This window comes from Phaethon aethereus (genome assembly GCF_964289735.1).
Source record: "Phaethon aethereus genome assembly, chromosome: 1".
NCBI classification, from domain to species: Eukaryota; Metazoa; Chordata; class Aves; order Phaethontiformes; family Phaethontidae; genus Phaethon; species Phaethon aethereus.
The window spans coordinates 124,939,099-124,962,762 of record NC_138575.1 but is presented as its reverse complement, the minus strand read 5'-3'; the positions used below and the strand labels follow the sequence as shown (position 1 = coordinate 124,962,762).

Genomic DNA, 23,664 nt, shown 5'->3' with positions numbered 1-23,664 from the left:
ACAGAGATATTCAAGCAGTATTTTATCAGATGACTATTTGATGCAGTTTGGCTTCTGGACATAGTCTTAATTTTATCTGTATGTAAACTTGACTTCAGCTTGAAAGTAAATAATTGGTGTGGCTATTTACAATGTCAGATGATGAAACAAGTATCTACTTAGCTTAGGCAAGTCATAAACTGACCTGCTGAAGGTGGGATTGGAATGCCATGCTACAACATGGCTCTAAGACACTACAAAAGCTCAGCAGGGAGGAGGCAGAAAATTAATTAATTATCTTCAGGATTAGAAGCAACCTAGGCGTCTCTTTTTGGATGATAATTTCTGACTTGAGTAGCTCAAGCCCACCTACTTCTAATTCTCTAGCAGTTCTCAAAAAAAAGCTTCCATGGTTTATTATTAGCCAGAATATGTTTTTCACATACAATGAAACATGACAAGACTATTTACTTCACATATTTTTTTCTGCTGTATGATTTATGTAATTTGTGCAAGTATCCTTTTCTAAATACTGTACCTAATACCATTAGGTATATTAATCTTACTTGGAAAACGTAGCAACTGGCAAACGCTTCCTAAACTAAAACATATCTATGGAAAATTACCTGAAAAAAGTCAATCAATTAGAATCCTGAAAAATCGTTACAATTCTTTTCATGAACCAAAATAGTTCCAAAGAAAACCATTCAAGCAAAACTTTGAATATGTATGAAAATCAAACTGTTGGCCTGCTAAACACAAGCACAGCCTGATCAAGGAGAAGCATCCTGTAAAGCTCTGTTGCTATGATTCCCTTTGAGCTCTCTTCTTATGAAACAGAAGCTCACTTGGCAGTGCTACAGGATAGAGCCCAAAGGTTACAAAAACTTCCAGTAGTCTCAACAGTAAATCCCTTCAGCCACATTAAATGCTCCAAACAATTCTACAGGAGTTCATCTGCTGATAGTGAAATTATACAGAAGGACATCTGCTGATAGTGAAATTATACAGAAGCACTCATCACAATTCTTCTTCCACTCTTCAGTGGAAATATTATCACAATTAATGGTTTACTGAATGTGAATAGAACAGTCCTGCATCTGAATTTCAAATTAATCTAGTTCACATCTAGAATATTAATGACCAAATCTCTAGTGAAACACTTTGAAAGTTCAGTTTTGGCAGATTGTCTCAGAAAGGCATTCAATACTCAATTCTTAAAAAAAAAAAAAAAAAAAAAAAGCGGCTCTGTGTTGACTTCATCATGCCAAAATTAAATTGTGTTTGAAGTAAGTGTAATTGTTATTAAACAATAATACTGAATCAGAAAGAGCATATGCCCTGGAATAGTATAAAGATTCTTTGGCATTATTCAAAATATAAATCTGATGGAATTAAATATTAGAATGAGACTCAGAGTCAGTATTATCATTTCAGTAGTACACTTAAATAAAATCCCCTCTTCTGGAGCATTTCCCATTTCTATTAGTCTGACAGAAGTGAATATTGTTCTGTTCATGCCTGGAATGGAGCAGTATACATAAAAGTTGGGAATAAAGCATGGACATTTAGCAGTAGATGGTCATTATGTTTTGGGGGATGGATGTATTGATAAACCATAGGAAAACATTTTCAATCTGAGAGAAGAGGCTTTTTTATTAGCAGAAACTTTTTACTCTATAAATATTCTCGTCGAAAAAGAATATTCTTGACATCTTTGAATAATGAATCTTCAGTACCAGTACCATTTGTAGTTCCCATGATACCTAATATCATCTAATTTTGATTGCTTTTGCTTCCTTTTCTATTGAAAGTGCAGTGTTTATTTAGAACTTAAGCTATTCATGACTTACTGATGTGTAACACATCTGTAAAAACAAATAATGGATGTATTTCTGGAGTAAATGATTTCCTTCTTTGTCTTTGCAAGTCAGAGTGAAGACAGTTTTAGGAAGTGTGCGCTCTTTCTCTGCACAGAAGTAAGAGATATCCTACCCTATTAGGAAGAAGACAGAACAAATTCTTGGAATCCCTATTTGGAAACATGTTTTGTAGCCAAAAGAAAATTCTGTAGCTTGGAAAGAGAAAGGCTGTGAACGTATAATAATATTTTCACCAAATAATCACACCCATTTAATTAGAATTGAATAAATGTTATCAGGGTTATTGGCGTTTTAAAAATTGGTGTGAGTTTTACATTAAGTCACTTCGAGAATGTAGCATAGACAATGTACAACTGCTGTTTTTCTGGTGAGGTTAAATGGGTAGCTCATAAGACCTCTCTCATCTTTGGAAATATTTTAAAATGCAATATTGGGACCTCTTCTTAAATGCATTTTAAGAATGAATTCACATTTAAGCACATATGCCCCAAAACCAGTCAGCAGCAAAAAAATCTATGGGTTAAGATACTGAGAACTGCTGAAAACTTAGGCTATATGCAGATCCCCTGAAAATAATATTGACAGTGTGAGTAATCTAAACAGAATCCACAGATAAAAAGTGAATGGACAACTGAACTAAGTTAAGGCACAGACACAAAGGTGAAAGCCAAGACATAATTAAAAGCCTGAGATCTGAGATACAATTAATTTACTTATCCTAAAAAAAGCAGACAAGTCAACAAAAAGACAATTGTTAATGACTGAAACTGGTGGTTCATTTTCATTGAGCTGAACCTCTGGAAAGTGCAAGTAGATAGCATCTTTACATGCCTATTTTCCTACTTCAACTTCCCCACCTTTTGAATAAGGACAACTGTAATCAGCAGGACTAGACAGTTGGCACAGAGATAGGAGGCAGACCTCACAGCAGCTACTATTTTGTGACTGGGAATTGCACAGTTTGTGCTTAATATTGCTAGGCCTGAAATTATATAGATCCTGTAACCCTCCCAGTAGATATATTATCTAATCATTGCTGTTATTGCCTGGCAGTTTTCCATATAGCGAGAGGAGACAGCAGAATCAACAACATAAAAGATCCCTGAAACAAATAAAAGCCACAGACCCTGTTAATACGATTCAAAAACATGTTGTACTCAAGATCACTGTCTACTTACATTCGTGTTGTTGTATTTAGTAAAAATATACTAAATATAGGTATTTTGAATGAAGCAGTGAAGCTAAGAGGCATCTACAGCACTAACAAAATTAGAAACATTAAAAAAAAATTAAAAAAAAGATGACAATACTACAGAAACACTGAAATATAGTTCATTTTCAAACTAAACCTATGGGCAGAAGAGCTATCTTAGTTAGATGAAGCTACCTTAGTTAGATGAAGTTAGATAGAATGGGTTAAACTTCTCAAATTTTTGAAATAAAAGACACTGTATAATTAAAAAGAAAAGAACAGAGTTCTAAGTGGGCATAGTTGTATTTTTTTACACAGTTTTGACAAGTTTTAAAACTTCTATTACCCCCATTATGGAGCACTGTCATGTGAAACAATGCTCTGCAGAGGATCACCACTACCTAACTATATTTGGATGAAAACCTTCTACCTGTGAATCTTGTAGCAATATCCTTTTAAAATTCACTTTTAGAAGCCAACTGAATTTCAGTTCAGAGGGTCCTCTAAAGGAATATAGAAGTGTATAAAAATTGCATCTTTACTTGTATGGAAAGTTTTATCTTTCCTGCTTATTGACAGGTTTGATCATGTCAAGGAGATAAAGTGAATATAGCAGGGAAAGGATCACTGTACCCTTTCCCTGTTTCATGTTTTGTCTTCCTAATTACCTGTTCCTAGCTTCCTTTGAAATAGAACAGTAGGCTAGAAGGAACTTTGGTCCGACAAATGATTCAAAAGAAAAGCATGGCAAACTGGAAAAACTAAGTAACCCTTTTAAGGGTGCAATCCAAACTTGCAGCTAACAACCTAGCAGGGAAGTTCACCTGTTTAAAGTAAGACAAAGCCCAGCTATTTTTTGACATCTGATCTGGACACACAAAATGGAAAAAAAGGAGTAGACCGGAGACGAGAAAACATGCATATCTGCAGGGTTTGCTCTAGTAGTGAAAACTGAATATAAATACTCAAGTTCTAGGCACAAGATAAAATTTTTTTTTTTTCACAAATAATTTTTACGAGCCTCAACATCAAAAGTACAAAGATCCTCAAGAATTGTGTGAAAATATATGAAGAAATTTAGATTTTTTGTTGAACAAAGCTCTTTCATTTTTGCAAGGAAAAGTACTGTAACTAGCCTAAGGATTTTTTTTTTTTTAAACAGAGGATTAAATAAATACAGCCCCAGAAATTATTGCCATTTCAATCTCTTACTGAGCTATACTCCCATTACCCTAATTAAGGACTAAATGAAACATAGTGGGCCCTCCTCTCAAAACGCTCAAAGACATCTGCAACTGGAAGGTAACAAAGGCAGCTAACAGGACTCCATCCAGGTACAGAGGTAGACTACTATGGAATAGTAGCAATCAAAATGAGGAGCATGTACCGTTACATGGTTTGTACAAAATGATCTACATAATCATGTTTCAAGACAAAACTATTTATGAGACATGATTACCTTGCCGGTGAATCATTCCTCCGTGCATAATTCTTGCCACAATGCAATGGTTCAGCTCATTCATTTTTAAAGTGATTCCCTACAGAAAGAAATGTTTATACTCTTAAAATAAAACATTAAGCAGGGTTATTCTTGAGTGGCTAAGAACAGTCACTTTTCCTAAATGCTTGAAGGCAGAGTATAAATTTTAAGATTAAAATAAAAACTTTGCCACTCACTTAAATATGAGCAATAAAACCAGATGCTATTTATAAGTGAAGATGCAATAATTTAATATATGAGCATGTAAGATTCTGGTTTGTTAAAAATGTAATTTTGTATTGAAGTGAAAAGTGTCCAGTTTGGTTTAAAGCCTAATCTGCCATAACTACGAAAAGAGCTCTAGTGGTACAGCAGTAGCATGAATGCACACATAGCATTTTAAATTAAGGATCTACACAGCAGTATAAGTATCCACAATGGTTACTGAACTATTCCAACTATACTGGCAAACCTACTCCAAAGGGCAGAAACTGTCATTAAAATCATTCTAATACTGGTCTTTACTAGTAGAGAGTCATGAAAAATACTGAGGTTCCCTGCATACCATTGGTTCATCTGTGTTCTTCTGGAACTGCACCAGTCGAACTCGTGTTACATTCTCCATATCCATGTCGCCGTTGGCGCTTTCTGGAGAGTCTCCGTTTAAGTATGGAGAGGTGGGAGGAGGTGTAACTCTCAGCGCTTCATCACTGTAAACTTCATGTGCCACTACATCATGAGTTTGAAGTAAGGCCTAGGGGAGATTACAGCAACAAAATATCAGACTTCCATCATCTCTGATGCCACCCATTCATTTCTTATAAGTATTTTTGAAGCTTTCCAGAAATTAAAGGAAATTCAAGATATTTGTGTCACTTTCTATACAGGAACTTTTCCCTTAAAGGAGTCTAAGATAAACTTCAGCAGACTGCAAATGCATACACACACCCCTACCCTTTAAAATCTGCATGAATAAACCTGATTTTCTACTGTAGATACCTCAGTGAGGATGCTGCTGCTTCTCTCTCCCCTGCCTGCAAGGTGTCAGAATTAATCCATCGTTATTTATGTGCCTAGACACAGAATTAGGAAGCTACCTTTCTGAGTGAGTTATTCTATAAAAATTACCCTAGTAAAATGAGAAGGTATTCAGATCCCATGGTATTTCAGTTTGGATTTGGGATGAGAAAATGTTGATAACGTGCTGATGTTTTTAGTTGTTAAGTAGTCAAGGACAGTCCAGCTTCTCATGCTGGGCTGCCAGCGAGCAGGCTGGGGGTGCCCGGGGAGCTGGGAGGGGACACAGCTGGGACAGCTGACCCAGGCTGGCCAAAGGGGTACCCCATACCATACGACGTCATGCCCAGTACCATAAACTGGAGTTGGCCGGGGGGCAGAAATCACCGCTCAGGGACGGGCTGTCGATCGCTGGGTGGTGAGCAATCGCTGTATTGGGCATCACTTGTTCTTGTACATTCCTTTGTCGGTATTATTATTGTTGTTATCATTGTTGTTTCCTTCTCTCTTGCTGTCCTATTAAACTGTTTTTATCTCAACCCACAAGTTTTTTCCCAATTCTCTCCCCTGTCCCACTGGGGGAGGGGGGGATGAGTGAGCGGCTGCGTGGTGCTTAGTTGCCGGCTGGGGCTAAACCATGATAACATGCTGGTTCTACTCCTACACTAACTTATCAAGGACCAGAGGTAGATCCTGCCTCTATACCCAAATGGACAGGTTTCTCAGATTAATAAATCAAGCCTCACATTGATGATAAATCAAGTTCTCAGTATCTCTACAACAATAGAGATACCAGCCACCACCGCAGCTAGGTCAATCTATATTATAGTTAATATCTTGCGAATTTTCATTTCAATGCTCATAGTTCTTACTTGCAAAACCCATCAATCTTGGAAGGCTTGAGATTGACCATCTAGATTTTTTTTTGGCAGTGAAATCTGACTCTGAAACATCTTAGTCTTCAATTAAAACCTTTAAGCAGAACTTAAACTGAAAAAAGTGATAAAAAAACATCCCTACAAGATGTATTACTGAAGTGGAATCCAAGGCAGAAATAGGATTTTCATGGCCTCTACAAAATCTTAGATTTGTTCCCAAGCTAGCACTTCCAAAGTGTACCATGTTATAAAAGATAACGTCATACTCAGTTTAAGTCCCCTTTCAAACTATAGTTGGGAATTCAGCATTATAACGATGGAATGGAATTCCCTAAACTAGCAATGCTCTGCCCACATTTCCTCCTGTTTTTCCAGTGTTTCAAGCTCGCCTACACAAATACTATTTTTAGTTAAATACCAAACTGTATCCACATTTTCTGCTTTTCATCTTGTCAACCACTAAACTCAAACCTTCAACAATTCCTCTGCACTAGTCTGTAGTACTGAAACAACATTTTATATTTAGAGATGTGGACCATATATGTAAGTTCACCACTTTAATTAAATAAATTCTTAATTTATTTAATTGGGTGTAAACTTCGGTGTGAATGCTCCTATTCAGGTTTAGGGATTTAGCTTCATTCTCATTCTAGTATCGGAAAACTGTTTGCAATTGTCCCAAAGAAGACAAGAGCATCCCTATGCAATCACGCCTTAGCCCTGGCTGTTACAAAAAACATCCATTGTAGGATTGTCTGTGGTCTTGGCTTTGCATGCAAGCTCTCTTGACTGTTTTTCCTTCAGCTCTATCTACTCAACAACTTCAGGCACCTGCCTTTATCTGTTACGCTCTCCATGCTTTAATATTAAATTTCTTATGTAAAAGACATTTGTTTCGCATCAAATACTTGCCTTGGTTTATACTGTATTTTTAGCAATAATATACACCTTGTAGGAGATTAAAATATGGTAATTTGAACATTTTTAAAGGTTCATAATTATATTAGATGACTTCTGAGTGTGTTAACAAAAATCAATGCTCTGGCTGTGACCATCCAACCAATTCCTCATCCACCCAACAGTCCACTCATCAAATCCACCTGTCTCCAATTTAGAGAGAGGATGTTGTGGCGGACCATGTCAAAGGCCTTACAGAAGTCCAGATAGATGACATTGGTAGCTCTTCCCTTGTCCACTGATGGGGTCCCTCCTTCATAGAAGGCCACTAGGTTAGTCAGGCAGGACTTGCCCTTGGTGAAGCCATGCTGGCCGTCTCCAATCACCTCCCTGTCCTCCATGTACCTTAGCATAGCTCCTAGAAGGATCTGCTCCATGATCTTCCCAGGCACAGAGGTGAGGCTGACAGGTCAGTAGTTCCCAGGGTCCTCTGTTTGACCCTTTTTAAAAAAGCATGCAATGTTTCCCTTTTTCCAGTCTCCAGGGACTTCACCTGACTGCCAGGACTTTTCAAATATCATGTAGAGTGGCTTGGCAACTACATCAGCCAATTCCCTCAGGACTCTGGGATGCATCTCATCAGGTCCCACAGACTTGTGTATGTTCAGGTTCCTCAGGTGTCTCAAACCTGATCTTCTCTTACAGTCAGAGGGACTTTGCTCCTCCAGTCCCTGTCTTGTGGTCCATCCACTTGAGAGGTGAGGGAAGAGACACCACCAGTGAAGACTGATATGCGGGTTTAACTGCTGCTTTACATGTTTGTGCCATTCCTCCCTATCCTGGACTGCGTGTTTCTGTCCCCTTGCTCATTCTGACTCTGGTCGTCTTCCACTTCTCTCTAATCCTTTTTGCTAAACTGATCATTGTTTTGTTGGAGCGGTTTTCTACTAGTTTAGCACACTGCAATACCAAAGCACAGTGTCAGATCAATGTCAGAACAACTGCAAGGGGAGAGGATGAAACATCCATCAACTAGCAATTTAGTTTAGAATGCCATAGACTAACTTACTTAAATTACCGACCATCAAAAATACTTTTAATGGAATTGCAGCTTATTTTTTATTTAAAAATACCTTTTATAGAGTTGCCGAAAAGAATTCTGAGAGATGGTTTAAAATTTATGAGGATATCAGGTGGAAATAGAGATACATATGAAAGATGGTTTCCAACTCACTTTTCCTGTCACTTGGTTTGATACAGTAAATTTTTATATGCCACAATCATTTTTATTGATGCCTACTCTGAAAATAATTTATACTTAAAAAATGCTCTTCCTCCACAGTGCCTAATGTTTTTGCAATACTGTGTAGTAATTATGCAAAAAAAGGTAAATCAAATGAACCTGTCAGATTCCAAATAAAGAAGTTGAGTATCAGAGGGTATTGTTCTTGTTTTTTTCCCTTGTGTTTTTTTTTTAAATCATTCTTATGATATGGCTGAGTACTATTCCACCTTGTTTTATGTTCTATTTCAAGCACGTATTCCTGTTAAATGTTGAACCAGATTTGTTACAGACTTCAGGACAATTACTGCCCACAAATCAAGTTTGTGAAACAGACACAGTAGGAGTTGATATGTGACACAAATTCACTAGATTGTACAAGCTATTGATTTATTGCAAAATAAATCAATAATAATAATGTTAAATAAACACTTATTTTGCGATGACTTCACACACCTTTATCCTAAGATGACCTTGGGAAAAAGAAAAAGGAGGACCCCAGCTCTACCTATGAACTTCCAAAAGGATTCATTCTTCTTTCTATGTGCAACACAGCTCCCCCCAAGAAAGACAGTGAAACTACTCCCTAATCAGATTACTCCAAACTGCTGACAGTTTTCAGCACAGTAGTGGGAACCAACAGTAGTAGTAATAGAAACTACTTTGCCAGACTAGCAGATTAGATATACTTATTAATAGGTATATTGTATTGTATGCAGTTTCATCACCTGCAGATTTTAGGGAGAACTTAATGAACTTAAGTTTTCTAATATAAAGGAAATTAAAAAAACAAACAACAACACTCCCACCCCGAGAGTAGCATTTGTTTACCATGAAATGAGGTTGTGTTAAAATACGCTTTAGTTCCTTTGCATCATTGTTCTCTGGGTAACATGAAATTTCTTCCAATACCTGCAAAACAAGTAGGAGAAATGCCCATAGTAACTTTCTTTTAAAGCAAGCTGTTAATCAAAAAAATGAAAACCCTCACTGTTCAGTCAGAGTATCTCCAAATGATTATACAAAAGAATGTTTTTGACAGGAAAGGGCTTCAGAGAATGTGCTGCTCCCCCCTGCCCCATTCCAAGAGAATAAAATACCTCATTTCAATTTTCTTTCTGAGAGAGAGTAAAGCAGAAATTTGAAGGAAACAGTTGCTCTTTTTTCAATTGACAGTATTCCTCCAACAGCTAAATATACAGAGACAGAAATGAAGCGCTAACTTACAGGTGACACTCATCACCACCAATTGCTACTTTCACACTTGGCCTCAACTTACTCAAACAATCAGTTTAAAAGCAGAATTAAAAATACTCATAAAACCTCCTCTCCACAAATTAAATTGTTAAAGACATCACGTGTAGGTGTCTCATCTGCTACCCCACCTCCAAGCTCCAGATTTTATAAAATCTGAGCCATACTTCAGCTTATCACTGGGGGAAGGAGGAGGCAGGAGGCATTTGCCTGCAAACTGATACTTTCCCCTTTATTTTCCCCACGCAACTACTTGGACAATGAAAGCAGGGTGTTTTGCTTCTGGAAACATCTCCTAGGATTAACTGCCAGGAAATTTTGCAGAATAGGTTTTCGGGGTATCTATCAGCGTCACTGCAGTTTTTACAGTGTTTTAGTCTTCCTGTTCATTCTATTTTAAAAGTGCTATAAACAATGTTTTCCTATGACACTACCCCCAACAACTGTACTTATTTTTATAGATAATATAAAATACAACTTTTTTGTTTTTTATACTACTGGCAGTAAATAAACAAACAAAATACTATTTGTCAGGTATAAGAATTAAGAACATCTGTGTCTATCTTCCATCTTAATGGGTCACTTCATTGCATTTCTAGGTCTGCTCTTCTTAGAGCTATTTATGATAAACTTGTTCTTTCAATTCAAAAAGCTGATACCTACAAACAGATCTTTTTTTGTGAATAAGTAGTATACAAACTGAACATAAAAGATATTGCCTTTACCCAGCAGGAGTATTCCTTTTAAGACTGCTATTGTTGCAGCAAAGGTTAAATGATGAAACTGAGTAATCTTTTACAAACATAATGGAATTCTGCAAGTTTATGCAACATGTTATGTAATTTAAGTAAGCAACGGTAGAATTCCAGAAATCAGATTATGATCCAGAATACATAGCAGTATCTTAATGAAGAAAAAAAAGTTTTACTTCAAATACAACCAAACTTTCAAGGTAAAACATATATTTTAAAGCCATTACCTCTTTGGCTCTCTGTACAGCATCACTTGGAGGATTCCTGATTTGCGGTGAAGATTTTGTGTTTATTTTGTCATAAAGCTGAAATAACAAGAAAACAAACTATTGAAATCATATGCTACTTTATATAAAGTAATGATGAGCTAACAATATCCTGCTTATGTTACCATGATTAAGATGGTTGTTAAACTGCAAGTCCCACAGATGTTTTGTATACAAAATCTAGCAGCTTAGGATTTTGGCTTTTCATTTTTAAACATTTCCTGATTTGAACAGTACCATAGATTCAGAGTTCATAGGATGACATGGGAAAGTTCAAGAGGTTAAGGGATTCTGCAAAGCTCCCCATGCTTTTTCCACAGATTTACAGAAACTATATTCTTCTGCTAGAAGCAATCCTATGAATCTTGAATAAATGCTGTAAATGATACAGTCTGCTATAAAATCAAATTGATCTGCATATCCCACTTTTTTCAATAAATTAGTCATCAAACATTCCAAACAGTAATTTAAATAAACCTCAGAATATGGGAAAATGCTCTTGAAGATATAAATCTATAAAAGCCTAAGTTTTTGGAGAAGAGAAAAAACAAATCTTTCCAAGAAAGAGGGCTCACAAAAAAAAAAAAGAGTACCCTTATTTCACTAGGATTTTCCATTGCACAGAAGAATGCCAATGTATTTAAATAGGAAATTGTAAACATTCCAGGTTAATTTAAAAAACCCCCACTTTTAAAGCCCCCTCAACTATGCAAAACAACAGGAGACAGAACTGTCTTCAATTTAGAGATATATATTACAGACTCTCTTTCATACAAACCTAAAAGATTGTGCATGTTTTAAAGGAATAAATGTATACTTAAGAATAAAAAAAGCACTCTAATATGTACTATTTTCAACTAAAAACCTTTTGGCTTACATTTTAAACAACATAAAGATAGTCATTATGTAATTAATTCCTATTTATGTTAGACTACTTACTTGAAATGTAAGATAGAAAAAAGATACTAATAGCTATTTTTAGGTTATTAGAGAGATTTTTATTTCACTGAGGGTAGTGAAACACTTCAACAAGTTGTCCAGGGAGATTGTGGAATCTTTCAGCTTTGGAAATACTCAAAATTCAACTGAAACTCAAAATAGTGTATGTAAACAAACATTCAAAATACACAAGGGCCTCTAACACCTTCGGCAAATCCTAACATGGTACAGGATGAGTTGATAAGAACCCCCCATTTAGGCTGCGCAGCAAGGAGTTCTCAGCAGCTTCCTCCGAGAAGCTTACAGCTCCATCGGTTGGCTGAGGACGGCCTCGGGTGTTTGCAAAGGGAATCTTGTGCCCTCTTCTCTTTCTCACATGAAATACCATTAGGTTTTAGAAGACACAGAAATGACAATAAATGCAATCCAATATCATCATAATTTTCCTTGTGTTCCTCACCAATCTAATGCACATGTTGAACATTTCGAGTCCGTACACAAATAAATACAAAAAGAGGAAACAATGTAACTTCCAAAAAAACATTGCCTGCAGGACAGTTATATCACTGTCTTGGGGAAAGAAAAGTAGAAAAGTCAAGTTAAATCAGTTTCTTCCACATCCAACAACTTCACCTTGTACAACCAAAATGCTGCTGTACTCAGCAGTTTAAGCAGTTAAAAACTGTTGAAGTTTTTAAAATAAAATCTTTCTGCTAGCTTATAGTTCAGGAGATACTTTAGTTGCATACATAATTATTCGTTTTCACCTTTTCTTAAATAAGTATACAAAACCTACCGAAACTCCACCAACCCCATGTTATTTTCACATTTATACACCTGTTAAGAAACTGCATCAAGCACTGTGTACTGAGTAAAGCGCAGTAGGAGCTGTTGAAAATGCATGATACCCAACATGAATATTACTGAACGTAGTTTTCGAAGAGAGACACACACACAACCTCTTTAAGATTAATGAAATTACAGAAAAGTTAGCATGAAAATATTTTAATTAGTTATTTCTAGCAATTGTTTAAAAGGTAAGTCGCTGATTTCACTCAAGTCGCTATGTTATTGCAATCCAGAACAACTGGCAGCTTACAGAAACAATTTTTTCTCACTATCATGGGAGAGGACAAGTTATCTTCTGAGACTAGGAAGGAGACAAAAAAGAAAGTAGGAAGCAAAGTGCCTCTAAGAATGTTTAGGAAAAAATCAAGGCAAAGTTCAGACTAAACAAGGGTGCATTTATTTTTCCGTAGCACCTTCATGCTGAGGCACGGCATTTAAATTTAATCTTCCAGGAGTGCTACTTACTGAGATTTGCTTCCAAGGTAACAAACCATTAGGAGGGACCCTGACAGTACTTAAAAGACAAACCTTCATATTTGCATTAAGGCTTAAAGCAATATATTACCCAGCCATGGGATCCATTTATTGTTTCTGGAAGTAGAACACAGCCTCAACTAGAGAAAGCATATATTTTTGGTAGCTTCACTAGCACGAGCAGACCTCTTCTAGAGAATCTTCTTGTGTGCTTTACCTCCAAAGCTCATTACAGTGGAAGGCACTCATTCCAGGGTCTAATGGAAACACTATGCAAACAGCCTACACCACGTTACGCTTTTACCATGAGTATAATGTGTTTTTCTCTAAAATTATTTTCTACCTTAACTCTAAAAAGCAAGAAGCACACGAAACCCATGATAAATCTGAAAAGAAACTTGAACCTCTCCAACTTGAAATGCATTTTTAAATGGTAAGTTCCTAATTAAAACCAGAGACATTTCATGAAGGTATACCGATTTAAGAAAAAAAATAAAATACACTTTTTCATTTGTTTAACTCAATTACCATCACTTTAACCTCTGCATGCAAGGAAAAAGAAAAACATATTTTTTGCCCAAATAAAAGATCGTACATCTACAAACAAAGAACACAAGTAATACTTAAAAGAGGAGAAACCATCTTGGCAGGGGGAAAGGGGAATCTCAGTCAGCCAGAAAGCATAAAGTCAGCTACATATCAGTTTCTCCCATGGAAGACTACAGCCAAATGCCATATCATAATGAGAATATCAGTTAAGAAATAAGATTGTTATATATTTGTCACATGCCCCCAGTAGATCACTGTTCAGTGCTACATTCAAAATACAGCAAGGATGTCAAGAGGCAGAGAGGGCTCAGAAAAAGCTTTCCAAAAAGATTAATCATCTCTTCCCCTAGTATATTATAAAATGCTTAAAGAAGACAGAAGTTTGATAATATAAGGGAATTCAGTTTAAATGACAAAACTATCACATGATCAGAGTAAAAGGAAGTGGTCAGGACAAATGCAGAGTAGAATTAAAGCACAAATATCAACATTGAAGGTAATAAAGAATGTAATTAATTTACTCTCCTGGGAGTTTTTGAAAATCAGAAACAGACATTTTTGAAATGGTATACCCTAATTCAAGTTAGTTCATGGACTTTTTAGCTTACAAGGGGACTAGGCTACATAATTAAAATTGCTTTTCCTAGCCACGTATTCCATAAACAACAGATTAAACTTTAAGATTTCAGTGTAAATAATTTATTTTGTAATTTGCTGGAAAATGATATCTATATGAAGAAAACTGGTGTTTTATGAATTATCCAAAAGGAAGCCAATAGCAGTAGTGAAAGATTTATTTTTGTATGTGAAGTCAAAGAAGATTTCCACATGAGAAAATCCAAATGGCATAAGGAAAAATGTAGTTTGTCAATTCCTATACAATATTTTTTTTAAACATACTGCATATGTTCAGCTAGTTGTTGCTATCTCTGTGCTCTGAATTACTTTTAAAACAGGAGCTGACCGTGGCTTTCATCATGTCAAAGTTTCTTTGTCTTTTTATAGATGGGCCACAAATTCTTAGGTTTTAATTGTGGTTCTTGAAATGATGGTGGATGCTGTCTTGACCTAAAACTGTTTTTAATCCCTTTTTAACAACAAAACAGCTGTACTTATTACTGACATTTCATGTTAGCAACAGAAAAATTTCCTACGGGAGACAATCAGTATTGTTATCAAACTGTCTCAGTGCCTATTTTCTCATCTCATCTGGAAACAACCTTTTGTTCAGGCCACGCCATTTCTCTCTGGTATAATGCATTATAACACTATATTATTTTGGAGAGTAGTGGCACAAATTACAATACACAAGACAAATGCAATTATTACACACTAAAGACAGTAAAATGACAAGACTGCTTTCAAATCTATAAATACATACACAGCAATACCCCATGAACCAATTATCTTGTTCAGGTTCGTATGTCATTATGTATTTCTAATGCACCCTTAGGAGAAATTAAAATAATATTATGTACAAGATTGTATCAGAAGTATGATTTCTACATTAGCTGGTTATGTAGTCAAAGCAAACATAAGAACATACAACCAAGATATGTATCTTTAAAAATACATCAAGTAATAATAAGTAAACCCAGAAACAAAGGAAGTATTAGTACTTGCTTTTTTTTTAATGTTTTGAATATACTGTTTCAAGAATGCTTTCCCTGAATTTTTTTGGACATTAAAAAAAATGTCTGGTTCTAAAGTGTCTCTTGTTTGGTATGTACTCACATAAACAGAAGGATGAATCCAGGATATTATTTTGTATCCCTCATTTCCAATTTTAGTAACTGTGTTCTGTCTGGACAGAATTTTTTAGCATTATGTTATTAAGCCTGTTTCAAAAAACACATTAACTCTAAGAATAATTAGTCTTTACGGGTTACAGAAGATTAGAAGCTTTCCACCAGAACACAGCAGAAGCCGGTTAGAGGAGCAAAGCTTATACGATGCATTAATGCACCAGAACCAGTGAAGCAGTCCTACCTTCTTTGCAATCTATGAAAAAAGACTATTTTGTAATATTTTTCAAATATTTTTGCACTTAAACAATAGAAACAGCAGAAGCAATTTAGAAGAAGGAATTTACAGTCCCATAATTTGTCTCTGAAAGCATGTGAATTTAGAGGTTTCATGTATACACATTAACAAGAACATTTGTTCCCTTGGACACCAGAATCCAACACACCTTTACACAAACATTTTACAAAATGTGTAAGAAAACTCTGAATGAAACCTGTTTGCACACATCATAGATTAAAGTAAACATTAATGATAATTACAGCCAGGCTTTATATACTCCTGTGGTACAGAACACATTACTATGTGCAGTTAGCTCCACAATTTTAATCACAGAAACCCAGCCTGTTTACAATGCTGCTGTCTTTCAGCAGCCCCGTAACCCTAAGTCCTTCAGGGACCATTCCAAAGGTGGCTTCTTGTGGAACAGAATTAACTGGTTCATTCTTCACTGTCCTCAACAGAATGCTTTTCTATGTGATACCAACAGGCTTTCAGCAGGGCAAAATCTGTATGTGCCCTTATGATGGCTTTCTTTTTGCTGCGACGTTCTATTTTGAAGTCATAGCAAATATCTCTGATGCCTCCCCCCAGTAGTCCAACCTCCAAAAATTTCACTCAGCAATAAGCATAAACATAACAATTAAAAAATTCTAGTAATAAAAAAAAAAAAGTTGTAAAATGCCACAGCAATTGTAACCTTTGGAATTTCCAGACTTTTGAATACTTTGCATCTCAGTCTCACTCCTCAGCACCAGTTCTTCTGCATTTGCTACACAGAAAATAAAAATTCAGAGCTTGATCTAGAAAAGCTCAACAATCACAACTGACATATTAACAAAACTTAATATAGCAAACATAAATTGACATCATAGCTAATTAAAAGAATAGTACTGCTTCTTAAAAAGCCAAGTTTTACTTTAAATTTTGCATGCTAGAACACAAATGCTATGAAAAGAATACCCACAACATGTCAAGTAGTGTCGCTATCAGTTGCCCAGCTTTCTTCATTGGAGTAGAGACTTTTTGTCTTCTGCCTGTATGAAGGGAACTCGTTTCTTCTGATACTTAAAAGCAGACAGCCCAACGCCTAATCCACAATCAGACAGGCGAGACAAAACAACAAACTCTTCCCTTCTGACTAGTTTTTCAGATGTGCAGAAATTCCATTTTAACCATTTCCTGTAAGAGGAGTGAGAATACTGTCCAGACACAACCCCCATTCAATGTCACACTGAAAAATTTAGATACATGAAAACTAGCAGAAATTTAGCCTCGCTGCCTGGTCTAATCTTGAATGTAATCAAAGTTAGATCACACGGTGAAATCAGTAAGTATTTTATCTACCCAAAATCTGTAAGTTTCTGTGATGCAAATGAGAAACTTTTGTTAAAACAAGAGCTACTGAGCTGCTAGAGTATAAAACCCATGATCTTTCAACACAAATATACATTTTGTGAGGATTCAGTTATAACTCAGACAGATACTGGGTTGCCAACCTCAATTATTAAATCCCCGAATTGAAACATCTAAAAATAATCTTTAAAACATGTCCATATAGATTTGACTTTTGCTTTCTGAGCAATACAACCATACGCAACAGAATGATACTAGAGGGCTGTTTTTTATCACTTCTAGGTTTTTGTACTATCTAAAAATTCTCTGGTGGAGGTGCTGCCCCTTGCACAGCCACATTTACTAACAAATAGGCTTGTGGCTCTGTTACCTCCCAGCTCCCTGTCGTGGTGCTCCATTTAACCCAGAGGTTTCATGTGCTGCAAGTCTGAAAGAAATCCATGACCTACTGAATGAAATAATACCCATAAGCAGTAATATCGAAGAAGCACTAAAATTAAAGAGCCAATTAGATAATTGATAGACCACTTCATTCTTTCTTCTGCCAGTTCTGTTTCACATCTCCTTTTCCATGCGAAGTGTTATAACCTTCCCATTGGTGCCTCTTTCCTTGGGATTGTATACCCTCAAGGAAACACATCCCTGACGGTAACAAATCCTACTGGAAAACACACTGAATAACAAGGTCACAGTCAGCAGGGGCTTTATCTTCAACTTTGTTTAAAGATAATCTGTTCTTTTAAACCCTCAGTTTTTCGCTGTTAAGGACTGTGCCTGAAGCTCACTGTTACCATTTTAGCATCAGTGACCTAACTTTAATTTCCCAGCATAATTCTACAGCACACATTACAATCCTGTCCCGTATGAAAGTCCGAAGCACATTTAAGACTCTACTTTGTGACCTCTACAGCATTACAGGTTACAGCCCTCCACAGCTTCAAAGTTTTTTCTGTGTGGTACACTTACTGTAGCATAGGAGTATGATCAACCTTCGCATTCAAGTTCCTTACACAGCGACATGCTGGGCAATTAAACAGCAATCAAAACTACTTCAATAGAAGGTTTCAGGAAGTAGTTTGTCAGCTAATACAAGGATACTCTGACACAGTATTCACAGAACAAGACAGTCTGAAGTAGTACATTAATTCTGTCTGCAAAGACAGGAGTTTGCTTCTGTCATGCTACAAAACTGACAGCTACCATCGTTGCAGCTTGTTACTGCAGGCAAGCAGACTTTCAGTAATCCTGATAGCGGTTATGCTAATTTGAAATACTCAATTTCTTTCTACATATTCACTTTCATGCAACACATCAATCATCTTTTATGTAAAAAAAATTCTTATAGTAGCCAAAAGACCCCTGAATTTGACTTTAATTTTGATTACTTACATGATAGAACTGAAAAACACATATTCTTCTTTTACTTTTTAGAGGAACTTTTGTCTGCAAAATGTAGGCCAACTGTAATTTCTTTTTTAAAGTCATCTGTATTCTTACATATTCATGTGTTACCTGTAGAACAGAGTTACACTGCTGCTGCCTGTGTCAGAAACGAACATAAAACCAGATTTTTGCATGAAGGTAAGAAAAAATGGTGCCAGGTAAATTCAATCAACCCTATGGAATTTCAACTTTTATTCCAACCTGCTTCCTTTTTTTGGTACCATTCTCTGCATTATTTGTTCAATTCCCACTGCACATGATTGGCAATTGTCTTTTAGAGAGCAAGAATGACAAATTTCATCGTATTGCATACACAAAACCTGAAATTCTGACCATGCAAAACTGACATACCAATGAAGCTAAATGCCAACTGGAAAATATTTAACAAATGTTAGCAGGTTGTTAATGACCACATTTCTGAATGCACGCAGAGGATACTACCTGTTTCTTAGCGGCTAATGCCTTACTACTGGAGGAGGAGGAAATATATTAACTGATCTACTTCAAGAACTGCTAGAATAAAATTTTTTGACCCTTCAGTGTGCTATTCATGACAACAAACACTGCCTGTCAGATGTGGTCCTACTGAGTTGCCAGAACAGCATCTTTGTAAAGCACAATCAATCAAGGTTCATTCTACTGAGGATGAATATAAATTAAAGGACAGAAGGTGACAGGTATGGTACCTGTTTTAGTAGGGTGGAAGCCTGAAATGATCATAGGCTTCCTTTCAGAGGGAAAACACATCCCCCCACCCCCTAAGAAGTGCACAGCCAAAGGACGCTATATACATTGCCTTCATAGTAATCCAAAGATGCCAAGTGGCATTACGTATGTTACCACTCAATATTTTACCATCTAAATCTTGCATTGACATATTTTGTATGCTTGGAAACACCAGGAGGACTAGAAGGTTAACATATAGAGCACTGAAAAGGTTTTAATTTTGTTATGTAGCTTAATGTCAGGATATCTGTTGTACCTATCTTTTGATGAAAACTTAAAAAAGTGAAAACATACCCAAGTTTAAATTTTCTCAATAGGTTACAATCCTGTAGCAAAACTGCAGGCACTCATGAACTGTGGGGAAATCACACAAAGTTCAATCTGAAAATAAGACTATACAAATCTGTGCAGATCCATACACTAAATCCACTGTGCTTACATATGTGGGCATAACCATTTTTTAACTGTAGTTCTTAGACTGCCAGTTTGGACAAGCAGTAATTTTAGCTTTTAAAATGAAAAAGGAAATATTTCTGCTTACGCATATTACATGGCACATTGATTTTTACAGTCTTCACAGAACGTTAAATATTTTCAGAGTTTGTTCTAAATCAATCTTTGCTCTAATTTTATTTTTTAAATTTATATAGTTAAAAGCAGATGCTTATACTGGTTCAGACCACATGGTCAAGCGTCAAGATGTTCACTAATGAACTTGTATGTTCTATTTCTTTGCAAAGGGCTAAGTTTTTTCAGCATACATGGGCTAAGCTATGAACAAATTTTAGTAGAATGTATTCCTTCTCAGCAGCAACTACCATGTGATATGCACTTACTCTGTAAATTCAAAGCCTTCACACTTCAGAGGTAAAAGAGCTTTCATTTTTATTCATGAAAATAAGCTTAAGAAAAGGCTTAATTCCCAATTCTGTCAGCTGAACTAACTCTTCAGGCTCATATCACCATTTTGAAAAAAAGCATGCTAATGACCATGAACCTAATTCCAGGGGGATATAGAATCCATATAAACCTAGTTAAATCCGCAATGATTACAGAGGGTTGGCAAAAGAACACAGCTTCTTGCCTACCTTGTGACACTGATCATATCTTGCACCAGGAGGTACTAATTTTTTATTAACTAAGTTATTATTTTTAAAATATTGTTTCTCCCTATCCATGTAAATTTTTTGTAATGATATACTGAGAATAAATATATACTGCAATGAGCTCATTAACACAAAGAACAGTCAACAGGTACCAGAAAACTACTTGAATAACTGGAAGTAGGAAGCAGTGAAGCCTGACTGACTTTAAAGACAGAAGCATAGCTTACCGGGCTGTTACTATATTGCCTTTGGGTATTGTGATGTAAAATAAGTGTAGACTGAAGTATCATTCTGAAGAAAGCTCCCAGCACCAACAAAGCGGACGTGTTATTCAAGATTTGTGGGCTATATCCCAGGCGATGTAGCATTTCTTTATTTTTGCCATTTCTCAGAGTAAGTCCCAAGCTCTGGGAGAAATAATAAATCTAAGAATCTGAAGTTTTACAAGGAAAACAAAAAAAAAGGTAGCTCTTACAGTTAAAAAGAACTGATACTAACTTGAACTGCATTTAAGATAAAAAGTGGTGAAGAAGATGTGGAAAGCCAAATATGAAAATGATCCTCTTTACCTCAAAACATTATTAGCGAAGTTAATTAGATATCCTACAAGTGCCAGGAATACAATTCTAGTGTTCTTGGACAGATCAGGGCCCAGCAACAGAAAAATACACTGTAATCAAGGGAATTTTTGATTTTACTTACTAAAAAGAAGTCTATAGATTTATGCTTTTGGATTAAGATATGTTGGTCTATATCTATGTATATAGACCCATATACACACACTTGCAGAGACACTCACAATGACACACCACTGACACAGGGAAGATAACATTAGGCCAAGGAAGGGGATAAATAATACAATTCTTATTTAAAGTACATACTTTATTAAGCTGAATTTCACTTGATGATTCACCGTATCACTGCTATGCTTATAAATACCCAGAAATGACAGAACATTAGTTAGAAAGAAAACAAGTTAAGTGCAACAAAGGAACTATCACTGTGTCATGCAATCCAACTCAGAATTTTGCATTGTTGGAAAGTAGTGGATACATAAATTTCTCAAAAATGAATCTTAATCAATATAAAAGTTACTGTTCGCTCTTATTTGTATTAGCCTTGTGTTTAAGAGACTAAGTCATATATCAGTGCCATATAAGACAAATTCTCTATATAAATTTGTAAGACAGAGAAACAGGAAGAACAAGAAAACAATGAAATGATGCTACATATCCCAGGAATACAGAAAAGGAAATGCAAAGATATGAAGGAAGTTGAAAATGGAAGGTATTTTATAGAATGACTATGAAATAATGCAGAAGAAATTCTAGAATAGCCTCTGCTTTTAGTGTTCTTTCAGATACGGCCTTCCAGAGAAGTTACCTTTTAGAGAAAAAGCATACTGCACTGGTCATGATGATCCAGCCCACCTACTGAAGGAATTCTTCAAACAGTTCTCCCTAAGGCTTGGTCAATGTTCTTCTACACTTCTTGGGAAAGGAGTTTCCATTGCAGTGTGAGAGACAGTCCCTCTCACTCCCTGGGGCTGGGCATGCTGCCTCTGCTGGACTGGGATAAAAGCCAGATTTGGTTCCCCAAATAGCAAGGTGCCTTCCTGCCAGCATAGTTTCTTCTTTTTTTTAACAAATATTTTCCATTGCTTTTGTCTTACAAACATGTCAATTAAAGGATAATTAAAAATAGGAAAACAAGGTGTTTTAAAAATTAGAAAGGATTACTTCACATAAGCATAACATTCTGAGGGAGTTTAACAAGACATCTAGCACACATGCACCTTCTGATCTGTTTTTGCAAAAGAAACACATTCACGTTTCATTAAAACACGTTCCACTTATTAGTTTTAACATAATCAGTATTCAAGAGGGTAAGGACCAACATTGATCCAAAAAACTTGAACCACGCTATGTGATTCACATAGAAAGCCATTCTTATTAAAATCAAAACATAGGAAAATTAGATGATTCATGAAAATATTTAAGCTTTTTATACACAGCTGCTGGTTTTATTTTCTTTTCTGTATCATATAATAGATATTCCACCACTCCATTAATTAAAAGAAAAGAAAGGAGGAAGGAAATGAAAGCATCCTGAAAATAGAAATCAAAATGTATCTTGCTTTGTTTTTTTTCCCAGGGATATAATGGAATTGTTAAACAGTAGAATTGTTAAATTAATACACTCTGCTCAGACGAAAAGCAAATCAGGGATAAACGTATGAAGAGTTTTGAACATTTTCAAATAGAGAACGACAGTATCAGCCATGGCTGGACACTGCTGAATAACTGATGCTTTTACAAAGGACGTCCAAATTTACCGTGCCAACATCCAACATTGAGAGGGTAAACAGAACAAATCAAAACAAATTCAGTAGAAAGCCTCAGCCAACCATGTAAGAGGCTAAACTGAGGTCCCAACAACATTCTTTCTAGCAAAAGAGAAAATATGTTTCCTTAAAAGTCTGGACTTCACGATCAAATCTGTTTGGATGACCGAGTTCAAAAGAAATACTAAGGGAAGTCTGAAGAGTGCATGGATGCATGTTCCTTTGAAACTTTACCATTAGCAGCAAAGGACAACAGACATAAAAGCGAGATTCTCTTGAAAAATCAGTATGCCTTAAATATATGCACTATGAATATAAATTAAGCTCTAAAGGGAAGAAGTGGCTACACATACGGATATGATACATACAGCTACTCCAAAATTTATTTAATCTCATTTAGTTAAAACCATACATGTGTAATGCATTACACCAGCAAAAGGTAAACTTTCTTCAAAGTTCGTAATGCTTCTGTCACAGATATACTTGCATAAATAACAACACTTACCTTATCGATTCCATCATGAAAATAATATAAGGAACTCCTTAAATCAACAGCCAAAAGATATCAGCCTAGAGAACTATCTGACTCAGGACAGACACAGACAAAGCCAGTAGCATAGAGAGGCCCCAGTCACACAAAAGCTGATATTGTTCTCCTGCTGAGTGAAAATCTCACTTGTAAATCAAACGACATCTGCATTCAGAATCACCCACAGAAATCGTCCCTGGAGAGGTGACCAAACTACTTGACTCAACAGAAGAAAGATTTCTCTTGTCTCCTTCAGTGTAGGCAGCTGCATAAAATAGCAGCTTCTCGTTTTACTTTTTAGCAAACCTTGCTTCCTTTGATGCACAGATAGAGATGAAACACACTATGTAAAGATCTTCCCCATTAGGCACAGCCTTGAAACCCAGTATACTTTTCCAAACAAATAATCATTAAACTAAAATCTTTTGTCATGATACAGAAAACAGC

The 23,664-nt window shown here is 36.0% G+C and overlaps 1 protein-coding gene across 5 annotated transcripts in view; it reads right to left on the bottom strand.

Annotated features, from left to right (window-relative positions):
* Positions 1-23,664, bottom strand: part of CASK (calcium/calmodulin dependent serine protein kinase) — a 226,309-nt gene that overhangs the window by 35,887 nt on the left and 166,758 nt on the right. For all 5 annotated transcript variants that reach the window (XM_082009616.1, XM_082009618.1, XM_082009619.1 and 2 more), the window contains exons 12-15: positions 10,842-10,919; positions 9,440-9,520; positions 5,100-5,288; positions 4,514-4,592 (exon numbers count right to left, since the gene is read on the bottom strand). In XM_082009616.1, the coding sequence (XP_081865742.1) occupies positions 4,514-4,592; positions 5,100-5,288; positions 9,440-9,520; positions 10,842-10,919 (427 nt within the window). The remainder of the gene's footprint in view (positions 1-4,513; positions 4,593-5,099; positions 5,289-9,439; positions 9,521-10,841; positions 10,920-23,664) is intronic.